At 42.4% G+C, this 18,092-nt stretch overlaps 1 protein-coding gene across 7 annotated transcripts in view; it reads right to left on the reverse strand.

Annotated features, from left to right (window-relative positions):
* Nucleotides 1-1,322: 1,322 nt before the first annotated feature.
* slc20a2 (solute carrier family 20 member 2) overlaps nucleotides 1,323-18,092 on the reverse strand; it is a 46,029-nt gene continuing 29,259 nt past the window's right edge. For 6 of the 7 annotated variants that reach the window (XM_005924467.3, XM_005924470.3, XM_042220736.1 and 3 more), the window contains exons 4-11: nucleotides 17,292-17,377; nucleotides 16,494-16,590; nucleotides 16,197-16,316; nucleotides 14,665-14,898; nucleotides 13,871-14,489; nucleotides 13,529-13,714; nucleotides 10,422-10,506; nucleotides 1,323-6,180 (exon numbers count right to left, since the gene is read on the reverse strand). In XM_005924467.3, coding sequence (XP_005924529.1) covers nucleotides 6,016-6,180; nucleotides 10,422-10,506; nucleotides 13,529-13,714; nucleotides 13,871-14,489; nucleotides 14,665-14,898; nucleotides 16,197-16,316; nucleotides 16,494-16,590; nucleotides 17,292-17,377 — 1,592 coding nt within the window. In that variant the 3' untranslated portion in view covers nucleotides 1,323-6,015. Of the gene's footprint in view, nucleotides 6,181-9,042; nucleotides 9,128-10,421; nucleotides 10,507-13,528; nucleotides 13,715-13,870; nucleotides 14,490-14,664; nucleotides 14,899-16,196; nucleotides 16,317-16,493; nucleotides 16,591-17,291; nucleotides 17,378-18,092 lie in introns of all 7 variants that reach the window. The other variant, XM_005924468.3, reaches the window with a different exon arrangement.

The raw sequence follows: 18,092 nt of genomic DNA on the forward strand, positions 1-18,092 counted from the left end.
TGGTTGCAGACAAAGGAGGAGGTCAGGGGCTTAAAATGAAGTGAACCTCCACCCTGAACCCTGATGAGATTTTTACTGCAGTGCAGGAGCCACATTTCATCACAGCTGAAGGGTTGTCTGTTGTCAATTAAGATGAGGACGAGAACCACACATAAGTGGACAAATACCATTCACAAAGCACGCAGGCTGTGTGTTACTGAAACACTGCAGAGAGGTTATGGTTTCCATTTCTTGTTGGTTACTGATTTAACCGATGTGAAATGGAAACCATTATCCCTCTGAACGCAAATGGTGTCACTTGCTGTGTGCCAGCATCAAACCAGCATTTTTCACCGTTACTGTAGAGATGTATTAAATGAAACCCAGCTCAGACAGCAATGCTGCTGAGAACTTAAAGTGCAATCAGAGCCAAGTCAGTGAATTATTATTTCAGCTCAAAACCCTAAATAAGAGCAGCCTGAAAAGATCTGGCAGATTCATTTGGTCTTTAAAGAGGTCGGTTGCTGCAGGAAACCAAATGCATGCAAAGTGGGGGGAAATGAGAAGAGACGCAGCATGAGCAGAAGTTCATATTAGATGCAGTGGAAACTACACATTGTATAAAGCAAGTTGCCGTTGTTGGGTTCATAATACCAGAGATTGGACTGGATTAAAAAAACAAAAAAAACACTCTGACTATATATCAAAAGTTGGGGTTTTTTTTGTCTCTTTATTGACTTAAATAAGCTAAATAAGGGGTGGGGTGTTATTGTTTTTACCTTGTGAGTTTTATACTGCAACAGGAACTCCCACGGAGGTGTTTTTTGAATACTTTATCAGGTGTTTCTGTCTCTGTGGTTACATTTTATCAGCATGCCTCAATAACGCTGGACCTAAAACCAGTCAAAACTTTACAATGTTAACTACATTCCTGTAATCACGATCAAGAGGTTGGGTGTGGTCCAACACTACTAAATGGAAGTAGGGGCCCAAAGGTCCTGTGGCTCCTTTCCACTGTTGGATTTTTAATACATGCATAACTCCTAACATGAGACATCTTTATCTTGTATAAAAGGAAACAAAATGGTGTGGTTCAAGAACTCGCTAGCATCAGCGATGGTCTGATCCCATTGCCAGATGTTCTCTAGCTTACCCATAATGCAAAAAAAATAAATAAACACTATGTGAAATAAACAATGTGGTAACTTGTCTTAAATATCCGTCTCTTGTGCCTACTATGCAATAAAGCCTCAGTGTTTAATTATACACTTTCCCAGCTTTCCTTATGCAGCATACAAACACATACCACACACCTTTACAAAAGTAAGACACAACTCAGTGGATTTTAGGTACTCTTTGTAATTTTAATTCCCATAATTTAGTTTAAATGCAGACATTTTCTCACTAAATCTTAAATAAAACATTACAGTACGATATATGCAAATCAGAAGAGCTTTAAGATTTTGTAGAAGCAGGCTACAGTTTCTTTAGATTTTTTTTTATTTCTTTTTTAATTTATTCATTTGTATTCATATATATATGCATCTTATTTCTGAAGGACCGGACAGTTAAGTAGCAGTAAACAGTAAAGAGACATCACAGAGCTGTAAAACCTGCAGGCCAGCCAAGGAGCACATTCTATTACAAAACAGACCCGACAACTAGGAGACAGCACGCCACATCCAGATGAAAGTCTGAGCTGATGCTGCTCCGCCTTTGGGAGGCGGTGCTAGTCCCACACACACAGGAGAGGGCGCTATTACACCAGGGCAGGTGGAGCTACACACGACCACTAAAGTGACGGCAATGTAGTTGCACCTTCACGAGAAACGGCTTGTATTGCACATTCAGGGAGAAAGAAATGGCACATTCTGTTTTTCTGTTTCGTTTTTTGTCTACAAAAAGGTTGATAAACAGTTGAAATGCGGCAGAAGCACAGCAGCTCCCTCAATGGCAATTCAACCAATCGTTGAAACAGTCCGTCTAAAATGCTGTCCCTCTCTACGGGGAGGGAACGTGTCAAACTGCGCCCTCTAGGGGCCGTGGTCATCCCTACGCCCAATCTTTTTTTGCGTTTGTGATCAAATTTTGAAAGTGTTTGGATTTTACAGGGAACCACGTTAGATGTATATATTTCCTGTTGCCGGCTCAGGATGTAGCCCTTTCTCTCAGATACTTAAAGCTGCCAGCAGAAGGCGATTTTCACTTTCCCTCCCCATCTTGAGCAGTGCATCCCTTTTGGCCTATCAGGACTGAGAATGCATGGAAAACAATATAGAAAATGACAGTGTGAGTTACAAAGGGGGGCTGCAGCAGAGGATGGTGACACTGCACAAATCAAACACGCGATGCATGCCGGCCGACCTCAGTCCATTCACAAACAAACCTCCTAATGCATGAAGGAAATAAAGTTTTTTCCGGCTCATTATATTGTTTAGTAAATCTTGCACCAGAGCAACAAACTTCCACAAGCCTCAGAGTAGAAAGCTGGCAAATGAAAGAGTCTTTCTTCAGCTTCTGACTTCATATTATGAATATAGATTTTTAAGGTTTAAACTGCTTTTATTTCAGCAGTTATAAATGCCATAGTATAAAATGCTAACTCTTTGGTCCTAGAATCCAAAGAAATAAAATAGCACAAAATGCTATCCTCACGACTGCATGAGAGATTTAAAAAATTTTGAGGCTACCGTCTGCTTTTACAAATTTTTGTCATTTTTGTGCCATTTGCTTGAGGCCAGAGTGCCTCAGCTGTTTAGCAATTAGAAGTTGGCCGTTACACTGGCTTGCTTTAAAGACAAAGGGGGAAAAAAACATCCATGAAAGCTTCAGATCTCTGCTGCGTATTTTCCTGGGTGGGGGGTGGGGGCTAAATGTTTTGTGTCATCACAAAATTCCTTCTAAATATTCTTCCTCCGGGCATCAGAGAACAAACACAAGAGGATTTGAACACACCGGCTCTGTGCAGCCCCCCTGAACAACACACAGCCTGTGGAAAAGTAGAAGGCCATGAGCTTCAACAGCGCTAACCTGCCAAAAAACAAGGAAACAAATTTCCTCACAATCAAGTTTCCAGATACCACTCATTGCATTCATCTTCATCAGGTCAGTCCTACACAATGGTTTTCTGGCACGGTGCTGTGCTGCTCTTGAAGCTCGTGGCCAAAGCAGTAGGGAAACAAAATTACAAAGTGTTTTCATCAAAAATTCAAAAATAAAAATGGTAATTTAAAAATCTGATCTACTGGCAACCGACACATCAGTCTATATGTTAGAGGAACCCACCGGGCTGAGAGGAAGTGTGGCACATGGCACCCTGAAATAAGACCATTTCTCAGTATTGCTGCGATTACAGTCTTACAACAACTAATCCCAATTGGCCAGATTTTACCATCAGCCCCACAGAGTGTCCTCCAAAGTGTCCGGAAGCTCATCCCGGTTAAAACTCAGATATGGTAGAAAAATATAGTTCTGATGAAATTTCTCTAGTCATCCTCTTTATTACTGAATTGCACCCATACATGTAGTGTTAATGCATTGTAGTAGCAGTGTAAGGTGACGGGGGTCAGGATCAGCACTACCGCTACAAGAAACAAAATGAAAAACGAGTCACTGCGCACACACTTGCTCTCGCTCTCTTTCTCTCTAGACACTTCTGGTTATTTTTTTAATGTTTTTTTTTTTTACTTGCACTTAAAAACTCACGGTTAATAGTTTGTCTTTCATTGGCATCATTAGGCAACAGTTGTTTTTTTGTGGGTTTTTTGTTTTTCAGATAACTCTACAATATGGTTACGATGTAAACACCACAGTACATAATTAGTTTACTTTTTCTGCACAAAGTAAAACACAAAGTTACAAGGCAAGTGGCTACTTAAGCATAGATTTGTTCATGAGAGAGAGAAAACAAACAAACAAAACAAGAAATGAGGAAACACACCACAAGAACAAAAACAACTTGCGACACCTGGCATCGAGTTTGTTCAAATTAAAAGAAAAAAAAGACTTTGTTCATCTACAGGTCAGGTGACCGTTTTAAAAAGCTGGTGATGATCAGTTCTACCTCCGAATACAACCTTAAGTCCTAAGACAAAAGTCTTGTGATATTTTTGTGGCATGAGCAGCCTTGAAACCCTCACCGGGCTGTGATCCACACACCTCATGACATGGCGCTTAGACTGAATCAGATGTGATTGAGAGACTAAATGCTTCTCTGCTCCAAACAACACCTGCCCATTTTGAGGAGCTACTCGTGTGGCTTGGATTGAGTCCTCTTCCTTTCGACGACTGCATAACGCTTTACAATTTAAGTATTCGATATGACAGATCACAAGGCCTTAGCTTTTTGCATGTCTCACTCTGTTATAGATTTGAAACCTGGACTCGGATAATCTCGGGTAACCGCGGTGCGAGATCTGAGATGATCTGAATATGAAAAAATGTAAAGGTTCATCAGTGGGCAGGGAGCCTTTGATATAAGGAAGTGACTCCTGCTTTATCCAAAGTCAAAGGCATATGGATGATGATATGCAAACATTTTTACTAAACTTAATCAGTGCTTTTTTTTTTTGTACATCTGATCAGTTTTGGCATCTGCTGTACCTCATTTATCTGGCATACAGACATGGTGACAACAACTTACTTTGGCATGGTTCTGCTCTCTAAAGAGCAACCTCACTGTCCCTCGCTATCTGCGTATCTCCTCGAGGAGGGAGCCGTTAACAAAAGAACCTTCTGTCAATACTGTTCAATTCACCCAGGCAATAAAACAGTGAATGCAACGGCAACTCTCACTTCCTCTGCTGTGGATGGGTTTGGTAAAGCAAAACACTTTGTTCTAATCAATATTCTTCTGCCAACATCAGAAAAACCTGCCAAGTGTTCATCGGTGGGAGTTTCCCATGAGCCGCGGGGGTTGAAACTAACCGTGAATTCTGACATCATTATGAGGTGAAGAGGCCCCCCCCGCCCACCCACTTTTCTGAAACCATTCACACTCACACGCACGCATCCCCAATCCCCCATCCCAGACCCCCACATCCAAACTCTTAAAGGACATTATTTACAGTACAAATTACAGTATAATACATCATTAAAAAATATGAGATCTCTAAAAACATACAGGAGCTCTTGACAAAAACAAAAAATCAACTCTTTAGTAAATTAGGTTCCTATGGTATCATGTGAAAAATAATAATAATAATAAAAAAACAAAAGCAGAGTGACAGTCTCACCGCTCCTCTCTGAGGCGTCCGTTCCGTTTGGCCCCAGTTGTACCTGGCTAGCATGTTGAAAGTGAGATGACGGATGGGTTTGGTTGACCACGCGCACATCTTTTCTTCTTTTGTTTGAAAGCAAGCCGCAATACAACGAATCACACTCGACCCAATATCACAATATGTACAGTTTTGTTTTGTTTTTTTGTTGTTTTTTTTCACCCCTGGCATTTTGGAACAATGATAACGATAATAAAAAGTAAGCACTTGACCGATTGTGCTGCCTAGAATTTCAGGCAGAAGGATATGGATTTACTGCAGGAGAGTCTGCTGGCTTATGTTAGCAGAATAAACTGCTTTTTGATCATTTTTATTTCTGTATTTTTTATATTTACGTGGTTTTGTTTTTTAAGGAGACTGTCACATGTTTTGTTAGAAGTTACCAGTAAGTCCCCTGTTATTGTCTTATGTACAGCAGATTGAATGGTACACTAGTTACACTTTTGTTTTTTTAATCAATCCCACCAAAAAGAAAGAGAATAAATAAAAACCGATTGGGAACTCAAATGAGTCAAAAAGATCTCTGGACTACGGAGCCAGGCAGCATGTGAACCAACCCTCCTCACATCTACAGTACAACCAAGTCCACCTGTAAACCATCCTCCCTTCTTCCTCGTCACCCTTGTGCATCGACTCTCTTCCTTCTCTTCTATCAGCAACCCACACATTCGAGATATGACATCTACCCAAGTTTCCCCCTCTCTCTCTCTCTCCCCGACTCTCTTTTTCCTCCTCTGCTCTCCCTCCCGGCGTTGCGCCCTCAGACGTAGGGCAGGATGCCGTAGACAAACAGGGCCATGACGGCGGCGCTGAACAGGCCGGCCACAGGCACCGTGACGAACCACGCCAGGAAGATGTTCCTGAAGAGGCGCCAGTCCACTGCTTTCTGGGAGCGGATCCAACCCACAGCCACAACTGAGCCCACCTGGAGGCCGCAGCAAGGAGGGAAGAAAGAAAAATAATCAGCAGCAGCACAGAACAAAACGTTCAACGCAGCAAAGCCAAAGTCAGTATAAAGAGCTACAGGTTGTCCACGCTTTTCTCTTGATGGAAGTTTCTCCAAGATTGTTTTGCAGTCAGATTACGTCAGCTATTTTTAAGGCATGTTTTGCAATGCTTAACTCTTCTCTTGTGCAGTAAGTGGTTAATTGTCTAATTAACCCTATTGGACAGAAAAGATAACAGCAACAGCTGATTAATTAAATTGCAGATGGTGATTGGTGGAAATTATGTGTTAGTCTCCTCTAACAGTATCAGTCAGCACTTGAAGAAGTCCTCAAATTCTTCTGCAACAACAATAATAATAAGTTTAATATTAAATATTCTATTTAAGGGCTCCTTTTATGGTTTTCCTAATATGCTCCCACATAAAACACTGCATGCTTATTTAGAACATGAGCAAAGTTTCAAAAAATGAGGACAGCGTATGTAAAAGTAATCTCTATGAGCTAAAGCTCAGGCTTCAGACTACGTTTTTTTTCCTACTCGTCCCGAGATGACATCACCTCGGCATGGATGTCCTTACATGGTCATTTTAAGCACAAACAGAAGCACTAGGTTGAAAACACGGGGCTAAAAAGAATCAAATTCCTGTTTGTGGAAGTCAGGCAAGAAGAAGCCAGTTAGTAGAGTGTGGTCAGCAACTTTTTAGACAGGGGGCGAGCTAACATGCTTCACAGAGGGACAGTATAAGAAAAATATGTACATACATACTAGAGTCCATTTTTGTACTATATGGACTCTTACAAAAAAATACTTTGATACTTTGATTTTAATGTAATTGATATTGAAACTGGTAGTAATTGGTATATTAACTGTATCTAAAAGTTGTACTGAGCAACAACAAAAAAAAACTTCCACCAAAGAGTGCGGCCAGAAAGACACACGAACAAAAGGTGATAACATATCAACAGGTCAGCAGAAAGGCCGCGTGCAACCTGCAGCTCTTCAAAATCAGATCAGTTTTCAGTGTCTGCGTTAGTGACTGCAAGCAGATTATAGAGGTTATCACAGCATAAATTAAATTTGGTATCCGTGGAAGCCTGAAATCAGCAGCTCCAGAGTAGCAACAGTCTATTATTTACTTAATATTAGGCTGTAAATATCAAAAAGCACTAAACTAGAGCTAGTTAACTTTTGCAAATCTGTCTGCAAATTTCAGACTTCCACTTCTTTCTTTTGATAGAAATAACTTCAGAATACAAAAGAGATTGTTTTCTAATCCATGTTCAAAGACTCAAAGCGACACACCTGAGTGTTGGAGTAACGTGCAGTGAGTGGTTTCAGCTCTTAGTGACGCTACAGGTGGGCGGGAGTTAAACCGCGTTTCCCTGCTCTTATATGGCCGCAGCAACATGAGACACCGTCTGTCACACGCTGACTAAATGTGGAAGGTCGGGCCAACAGAGTCCACCCTGTTCTTTTGGTTTATTAGTCAGTCTTAATAAGACTAAGCTCTACTAGACTCAAAAAAATATCTCCCAGAAAAGACATTCAGGTCATGTAGCCTCTCTACTTAAACGCAAGATACTTTAATGTAGCATTTCTTGGATTCTCCTCTTTCCAAAGCAGGGTGTGCATGTGTTGAACAATATTTAACTCAGTGGTCACATTGTTTGTTTGATGGTTTTAGTACCTCAAGCACGGAGCAACAAATTCTGAACTCGGTGTGACCTCAGTGTTCGTATTGCTTTTGAGTTTTTGAAACGAGTCACTGCAAATTACCATACCACACCGACCCACACACCCATCCATTCGGTTTAACTTCCACACCCACACACACAAAAGACCTGAAAAGAAAAATTATCACTCATACACAACAGAACTTCACTGAAACCGAATGGATGCCAGTGACACAAATACAGACTCTCTCTCACGCACGCACGCACGCACGCACGCACACACTGAAGATGTTGACAGATGTTGCTGGCTACTTTCTGAAAACCAAACAATTTAAAATGTCAAAGAGCTGCAAGTCTTGCTAGTGTTTTTTTTTAGTCCAGCATCATCTGTGGACCATCTCCACATTTAAAATAAACAAATAAATAAGAATCACTAAATCATTCAAATCACCACCACGATTATATACCTCTAACCATCAGTAGATTTAGCATTTTAGCAGAGCAGTTGATTATCCAAGGTTTTTAGGAAGGAAACGCGAAGGCATTTGGAGGTGAGAAATGAAGATAAGGTATGGATGGCGATGATATTGATGTTTAGACAAATAGATCACCAGTAACTTAAACCCAGTTTTGAGTCTTGTGCAGTTTCCCTTCAGTGGAGCTAACATTTTTGCATTCCTGTTTTCACTGATTATTGCACGTATGATCTTATATAAGCTAAAAACAAACATTTCAGGTGTTTCATCCAGCTTCAGCTTTACAAGTAGCTAAGAGGCTAACGGCAATAGCTTAATATTTAGTGATATCAATATTATCATCAAACTCTCTACTTGTGTATTCGTTTAACAAATATTCCTAGTTTTTCATCTATTAAAAAAAACTTTTACTACTAATTTAATAAACAAAAAACAATAAATAAATAAAGATGATATCTATGTATTTGCTGTATGTCTAATAAACATGCACGTAACTGCCTGATAACATTCTTTAATCTAACAAAGCTACCTTTCAGTCAAACTTGGGGTTGTGTTGCTGAAGGAAAACTGCACGAGAAATCAAAACGTCAACTTCGGGAGTTGTGATTGGCTTTGGCGATTGACAGCTACAGGTGAAGCGATGAAGGCGAGCTCCCGGAGGGCTCTCTAGGATGACTTCACTACCAATACCTTGCAGTGGGTGGAGCTTATTGGGATGCCCACATTTGATGCAACAAGCACTGTTAGCGCACTCATTACTTCAATGCAAAATCCGCTGTGAAGATAGATGAGTAGAGAGACAGACAGAGAAAGATGGAGAGGTAAAAAAAAGTGGAAAACAAGTGTGACAGGTGGGTTTCGGGGGGGTGGGGGGGGGTTGAGGTCTGCTTGCGGACAAGCACGGCAGGGTCGAAAACCCACACACCAAACCATGCCAGTGCTAAGAGGGCAAAATGGAAGAGACTTAGTGGAAATGAAACAGAGAATGAGACACCGTGTTGATGGGGGCGGGCAGGGGAGGACTGGGACTGGTGGGGTCCGTCTCGAATTCCAGCCTCGATCTGCTGTTCCTGAAAAGAACAGGGGAGAGGGGCTGCACACTGCTGCCTGGGGCTGGTTGTAGCGGGCTGGACATGGATTCGTTTTGATTTTCTCATGCACCTCAAAGATTGGTTAGGATTATCAGTTCCTGCGGAGGATAAGTCTCGTTTATGAGAAAATGAGTGGCATTTACATCGTTTTGACAACGATTTCTACTAACGATGCTGTTACTGTGATCACTGTGGGAAACACTTTACCAAACTGGAAATATTAGGGTTCATTTTTCATACTCATGAGGATGGAAATGATAGAAATGGCAAATCGGACCAAAAACAATTGAGCAGAGCTTCTTCTGCTATTTGAAAAGCCGCCTGGAGCGCCCTGTAATAATTAAAGGCAACTCAGACTTACGAGAATTTTTATCGCCTGGATTTCAGTAAATCAGCTAGAGGATAATGTTTAAAGAGATTTTAATGATAAAATTAAAATGTAACTGTAAAACTGGTATTAGGAAATTTAACCGAGTCAGGCTCCCTGCTGATTTCCACAGGAAAATACTTTCTTGCTTTTTTTTTTACCACAACACACCCGACAGTAGGGCCCGTGTTACTGACTTTGTTGGACTAATGATGCCGTGCTCACGGCTTTCGGCCTAGCTTGTACAAGTGATCACAACAGACAGAAAAGAAGGTCAAAACTAATAAATAAGACCCACGTTTTCATAAACTGCAATTATCCTTTTTTTTCTCTGCCACAATAATCTGAGCTTTGATTTCTGTGGAGAAATTTAACTAAGAAGCAGAGCACTTGTAGGGAGGTAGGCATAAAATTATAGTAAACTAAAACAGATTTTAGCTAATTATCTCACGACATGACTAAGCACTAATTATAGCTAAAGCGGTGTGTGTGTGTGTGTGCGATTCTAGCTCAGTCCAGCCCGGCGGCCTGGGAGGCAGTGTGAGCTCCCCGTCCCCTGGAAATGCCTGAGAGGGAGTTGAGAGGCCAGCTGGAAGGCCACTCAGTCATACCTTGCAGTGTGTGGTACTGACAGGGATTCCGATATTGGAAGCGAACACGACTGTGACTGCAGAAGCCAGTTCAATAGTGAATCCACTGTGGAAGGAAGGGAAGGGAGAGGAAGGGAAGGGGGGAGGGAGCAAAGAGACATTCTTCATTGTGATGTCTTGGATGATGCTCATGATGGCACGATCTCACTGGCATCCACATATAAAACCATTGCAGAGCATTCAGCAGTTCTTTAAAGTATACCCAACACACATTTGAAAAACAGAAATAATATTAAATATCTGACACACACACACACACACACACACGTCATAGATAAACGTGACTCGACACACACACACACACACACACACACACACACCACACACACACACAGCTCAACAAACAAACACACACACACACACACACACACACAACTAAACACAGCATTTCTACCAGGTATTACACACCAGTGTGTTATTCATAATGGACACAGTTTCAGTATGTGATATACAAACAGGCCTTTGTGTTGGTGTGTTTCTGTGCTGCCTTGTGCTTACTAGAAGACAGTTTCTCTAAAGCCACCAGCTGCTTTCAGGACACACACAGAGAAGACATTAGACATTAGAATAAACTTCCAAATCATAAAAGAGGGGAAAAAAATTAAACTAAATGCATGAAAATGCAACTTAAAAGGAGAAAAATGTGGCTTTTTTCTTACTAGATGGCAGCCAATAACATTCGTCAGAAACACTGAGCTAAGGTTCCAGATGAAGATACGACTGAAATTTAAATGTCACTGCAGGCGGAGTGTGGAGTGGTCGAGCAGCAGGAGCCAATCTCTAAGACAGCAGAGCACCAGTGATGTCACCTGATTAATTTTGAACCCATTTGTAAATGGCCACTTGGCCCCAACTCATGGCCTACAGAAATTGATAGCCATTAGGCAAATGTTAACTGTATTACTTAGACCTGTGCTTTCCCCCAGCTCATGTCAGAATGTAGGAGTAGAGGGTCTTGCAAGAAAGCTACAGAAAAAACTCACATCATTCGCTCCACCTCTCAACAGCAACAATAAACTATACACAACTGGACAAGTGTGCCATATCGACTCATCACAAAGAGATATGATTGTTTGTGTTTCTCTGAGTTCTGCTGGTTAAGCTTTGCAGAGCCTGGTAGATCTGCAGCAATCTGTCCCTGTGGTGCTTCAACAGCAGAGCTGGGCAGAAGGATGAAAATCCATACTTCAAGTTTCAAAAGTCTTTTTACTGCTGTGATACATTGCACTTTTTAGGTGTTCGCTGCGGCTGCTAAAATATATTCCCGGGCACATAGACCGCAGACACACATATAAACACTTCCGTGTCCTTGCCCCAAACAAACTTCTTTTCAGAGTGATGCATGGAAACAGACACTGGAGGAAATCAAGTCTTTAGAACGGTGAACCAGTGCAAATTTGTCTTTGGGTCCTGGCAAAAAGTCTAAGCTGGTGATGGAAGGAGGGAGATTAAGAGAGAAAGGAGACAGACAAAGAAGAGAGAGCCCAAACAAAAAGAGGAGAAATGAGGGAAGGGAAAATAATGAGATGGCGTGGGCGTGAGCGTGAGAAAGAGACTTTAGGGAAAAGGGGAGAGAGAGAGAGAGAGAGAGAGAGAAAGCTCTTTAGGTGAGACGTAAAAAAAAAAAAAAACAAGATGTAAAGGAATGAAGAAAAAGAAAAAAGCAGGGCGCTGAGAAGAAGAAGAGGGTTAACCACAAAAATAGTGATTTACAGGAGTGGGTAGGAAGGAGAAAGGAGGATGGGGGGAAAAGAAAAGTGCAAGAGTCAGACTGGCGTCCCTCCCTGCGGTTGGAGAAGAGAGGCTACGGTTCCCACTGTGGCCCTCCCTCACCCCTCCTGCTCTACTTCTCTTCACCCAGAATGCCAAACAGCTTCCTGCAACCCTGTGTGATGTTCCTGCCAGGCAACAAAACACAGCCACTCAAACACACACATGCACGCACGCACGCAAGCAAGCACACACACACACCTCAAAACACCTTGCTGGAACAATTAGACCCTAATGTGCACGCATGCTCGGACACATACAGTACATTCAATGCACAGTGACTTGCAGAGTTCGGTTTCCTCAGCACACAAACAACTCTGTGGTATGCACAGACACACGCGGGCACGCACGCACGCACACACACACACACACACGCGCAAACTCTTCATCTTATGCGTGGGAAGAGAAGAGAGAGAGGGAGGAGGAGACTGAAGTCAAGGACAGAGCAACAGCACGGGTTTGTGGATGTGAGACGTCTACTGCTCAGGTTATCAGACAGCCAGTGTCCTCAGGCTTTGTTTGTTGTGGTCCGAAAGTCTACTTGTTTATTCAGAATTTTTTATGTAATAGGTCAAAAAAATCTGAGAAAAAAAAAAGCACTACTATTTCACTCCCTAGGCACTACTAAGTTACTATTATTAAAGCAGATTTCTGTAAAAAAGTAGTAAGAATTATTTCTAGCAAAGTCTGGGATGATTCCCAAAATCATAAATAGCGTGCTTAATGCTGAGATCAAGATTTATTTATCACCAAATTTTTATTTATACGTTTATAGCAGGAAAAAGTAATAAAAAAAATCCATTCAGTCTTTGTATTTTACCTAATAAACTCAAATGTAATGGATTTGAACACACAGATCTTTTCACTTAAACGATCTGTCTGACCTCTGATGATAAACATGAGTGCACATCAACACTGTGTGTGCAGGTCACTCCCTGGCAGAGAGTGAGGGAAAATCAGAACATTCATTAGTTACACAACAGACAAACTGCTTTATGCATTTTGCTGTCTGCACATGGATTACTAAGTATCTTCTGATTGTTCATTTGCACTTTACTGCCTTTAAGACATTGTGCATAAGCATTCTAATACGGCTGTGGGAAAGTAAGTACTCACCATGGAGGCTGGGAGCCCTCTATGAACTTGTTTGTGTCAGCGTGTTGAGGCTCTATGGAGCGCGTAAAACCAAAGCATGGTGGATAGTTCACCTCTGCAGCACAACTCTCCTTCAAACGCACCCAACCGCATCCACAGACACGCACATGTGCACTCACTCTCCTGTGAGGCGACTTTCTCACCTTGAGGGGGTAATGGGAGTGAGGTCCTTCCCCATGGTCTGGATGACGCGGCGGCCCCATACCCACAGGCCGGCACAGATGCCTATACCACCGTAAAACAGCAGCCAGATAGGAGTGGCAGCATCCTGCATCACACCGCCCTGTTCATAGATCATCCACAGTGCCACCAAAGGCCCAATGGCATTACTACAAACAAGAAAGTAGATAAAAACCTTATTCAGGCATTATATACTCAAGTCCAAAGAGCAGCGTGAAGATGATTTTTTTATATTTAGTTGACAGAGAAATGTACTCTGGACCATAAAGGTCGCTATCTGTCATGCAACACGTAGGGGGCAGCACCTGACATCGTTGCCTCCGTGGGCGAAAGAACCGAAGCAGGCGGTGAGGATCTGCAAGAAGTGGAAAAGCAGAAACACCTCAGGTTTGTCCTTCTCCTCCTGATCCTCCAAGTCGTCCGGCCCTGGAGGTGCAGCCCCTTCTTCCTCCACCCCTTCCAGGTCTGTGGCAAGCTTCATCTCCACTCCGCCCTCCTCGGCCTCGATCTCAGCCTCGGCCACGGCGTTACAGTACGATGAGTAGCTGTCGTAGCGTATCCGCTTTTTGGAGTAAGACACGCTGTTGCTCCTGCCGCCTCCCTCACCAACCAGCTTTTCACTGTCCTCGCGTGATTCGGAGCGCATCGGCTGGACGGGCATGCCGCATATTGCCGCTGTGTAGCAGGTGTAGCTGTTGTTGCGGCGCAGCAGGCGGTAATTGTTGTCAGGCGGGCCGGCGTTGGAGCGCTCGTTGTCATCCATGCGGCCCAGGTGGATTTTGTGAAGCAGGTCTTTGTACAGACCCGAGTCTTTGTGCACCGTGTGGTACACCTGGCCATCGCTACGCATGTGGCCATCGAAGCTGAAGCTGCCGTTAGAGATGGGGGATTTGAGGCTGCCGTTCGTCATTGAGTGTGTCCGACCTGGAAGACAGACGATTAATGAAAAGTCTGCGTGGGAGCAGGATATTAATGATGATGACCGACGAGTTTGATCTCCATTAATGGCAAGTTTATTTATGCTAATAAGTATTAAAGCATAAATAAAGCTATAGTTACTCTCCTCTTATCAAATATTATTATAAATGTCCAGTTGTACCATACACCCTGCCGTTTGGCAGGATAGTGCCTCCATTCGCCAGGTTGGTGAGCTCGCTGCTGGATTCGCGGGTGCCCCGGTCACTGCTGCCACCTGTGAGCGGCATCACAGCCTCATCTGTGCCCTTCGCCCCTGGTAACTCTTTGAAGACAGGGCTCTCCTCCTCCTCTTCAGGGATCTTATCCAGGCTCTCATCAGAAATCCTCGACAGAGCCTGCTCTTTCTTTAAACGACCTGGAGGAGATCAAGCAGCAGTTGAAAGAGCACCGAGTTAGGACATTTTTGCAGGTTGCTTTAAATCCATCATGAAAGGAAAGCCACAACTGTATTGTGGCAGCCTTTTATTATTAAAGGATTTCAAGGAAACCAATCTGGATGGCAGCCAGTTAAGAAAGCAAAACAATAGTTAGACAAAAAAAGGGAAAGAAAAAAAAAGATTAGAATTTATTTGCAACTTTTCACGCTTAAAAAAAGCTGTTGCTTCTGCTTTCAGGTTCGGGAGACAAAACTTCTGACAAGAAACAGATTATCTAAATTATCCCAGTGCCTACCCGACTCTTTGAATACCCCAGTAGAGAAAAAAAAACCCAATCAGAGTTATGACCTGTTTTATTTAAGTGGATGCAGTAATATCCAGATTAGCACCAATAATTTTACCTGTAATCCTCGCAGGCATTAGGGGGTTCATGACACGGTCACACAAACCACGAGTCAATGGAAAAAAACATTCATTTCTTTGGCCTAAACATAGATATTATTTTTCATGGCCTATAAATACCACTCGGCTTCTTATTAAATTTTATTTATATTTCTTTATAGTGCAAAGCATTTCTGGCATCGATCAGATTTTTTAGATCAAGTGTTTGAGCTCTTACACAAAGAACCTTTTATTTATCCAGCACAAAGTTAAAATAAACAGAGCTGTGCCTTGTCTTTATCCACCACTGTCTACTTTTTCCAATGTTTTAATTTTCTGTGTCATGAGTTTTACAGCACTGCCTGCTTTGCTGTGGGCTGGTTTTCCCATTAGGGAAACAATTCCCAGCCCTGATCCTGAAAGCTTTCTACACTGCAGGCCACGATCTTAGCCTCTTTCATCTGACCAAGTAGCTCTACGCCCAAAAATCTAAGTGGAGCACTGGAGAGTTCACAGGGATTTTTCTGGTGGCTTTAGTGCCTCTGGCAGAGGCCAACAAGAAAGCACATGCCCTGACTTCCGTTGTTTGGTGTCAGAGCGTTTTCACATGGCGTGACAGAGACAGACTGGACACACACACACACACACACACACAGACACACACAGACACCACACAGACCACACAACCACACACACACACACACACACACACACCACACACACACACACACACACACACACACACAGACACACACACACAGACACACACACACACACACACACACACACACACACACACGTATGGATATCCTTGTGAGGACATTCGTTTACATAAAACCAAATGCCTAAACACAACACTTACCCTAACCCTAAACCAAATTTAACAGATACTTACTTGCAATCTTTCTCCTCATCCAGGGACAGACCAATATCCAGACCAGAGCTGCGCAGACCAGCGAGCCAGCTAAAGTGATGAGAAAGATGGCCCACACCGGTAGCATCTCCAACCCGAGCACTGCAGTTAATGAACGCACATTAAAAAAAATAAAAAATACAAAATCATGTTCTGGCATCACACATTCAAGAGGAATTTTGAGCAAACTAACAAGCGCTTCCATCCCTGAGGTGATAATTTGATCATACACTGGTGTCAGGTTAAATAATCAGAGATATACTGGGAATAAGCACTTACATGGAGCTCCAGTATACATGATGGAGAATGTGTTGATACCAATGGTGGAGGCGTAGAAGAGGGGCAATGCTCGCAATCCGTTTGGAACAGAGTCATCCTGTGAAGTAAAAAAGGAAATGCAACAATAATGATAATAAATCATAAAACAAAACATGTACAACACAATAACATATTAGCTAAAATGAGAACATCTTCTGGCTAAAAGTTTAGCTCAGGTCAATTTAAAGGTGTGGAGTAATACAATTATTCCATCTTGCACAACCATGGCTTGCTTTTATCAGAAGGTTAATAATTAATATGACTAATGAGGCAGGTGAAATGTAAAATGACACTAAATGGGATGTGGATTTTACAGAAGTAACAAATCTCAACCCTGCAAACACAAAACAGAAAGATAGAATATTCTGATGCAAATAGCCCGCAGACGCAAAAATGAACTCATTCCTAATTTGACCCATCTATGCAGTAACACCGGCCCAAACGGCAAATCTTCCCGTGACTCACTCATATATAATCCTGCAGTCATGACCCTCGGATGATCTGCAGCACTTCCTAGTCTGCCAGAGCTTTCCCATTACATAACAAATACGCGGGTGTTGCCATATCAAATGGGTTTTTATCTGTGCTCAAGTTCTTTCAGACAAGTTGGGCGTACACGTGCAAGTCTGTCTCCGATTTCTTATATTAAAATGACCAGATTGGCAGCTAAGTGTGAGTGCGGAGAGTGCAACGGCTGCAAATGCAAGGGCAGTGTCACAAAACTGAACACAGCATTAGTTGGAAGTGATGTGCGCCTACCTTGTTGAGGATGAAGTGTCTGATGAGCATAAAGAGAAGTCCAGACATGAGTCCAGAGAGCAAGGGGGAGATGAACCAAGACGCCACTGAAGAAGAATTGAAAAATGTTAATGAGGAAACGACAGGAGAGCCTTGCCAACTCTCTACAACTAGAAATTCTGTGTTTTAATAGTTTTTTGTGTTTTTAGCCATCAGTTCTCTTCCTAAAATGAATTCCAAGTCATTTAATTTATGCGTTATGTATTTAAGTATGAGAATAAATCCCAATAACCAGTTTTATGGTGACGTGAGAGTTTATTATTCTTTAAAGTATGCATTATTATTGGATGCTGTATGATGTATGACAGAGGCTCTTAACAAGGAAGAAATAGGTTTATCTGCCTAAACTAAACTCAATAAAGTACTGAGTATAAAGTGAATCATGTACTTGGAAACACAATCTGAAGATTGTTGTTTACTAAAAACCTAGAAACCTTTCTAAAAATCAAATTCCACTGGGCATATCTCAGAGTGGTTTCTATTCCATCAGGTTTCACTGGAAAATGGGGCAGTTATTATAGGCACACACACACACACACACACACACACACATAAGGGTGATCAATCTCTAAGGAAAGCATTCGTTCAAGTCGCTCACAAGAGTCTGCACGGTTGCAGGTTGAATTCCCCAGCTGGCATACAGGCCTCTGAGTGAACTCTAAAGAACTGAAACTGTCACGGCCAGGCGGATCAGCTGCACGCTGATCAGCCCTCTCTGTTTCTCTCTCTCTCTTCCTATTCTCTCTCGCCGGGGTGGAACTC

The sequence above is a fragment of the Haplochromis burtoni genome, unplaced genomic scaffold, assembly GCF_018398535.1.
Source record: "Haplochromis burtoni strain Fernald_Lab_line unplaced genomic scaffold, NCSU_Asbu1 Contig_54, whole genome shotgun sequence".
NCBI lineage: Eukaryota > Metazoa > Chordata > Actinopteri > Cichliformes > Cichlidae > Haplochromis > Haplochromis burtoni.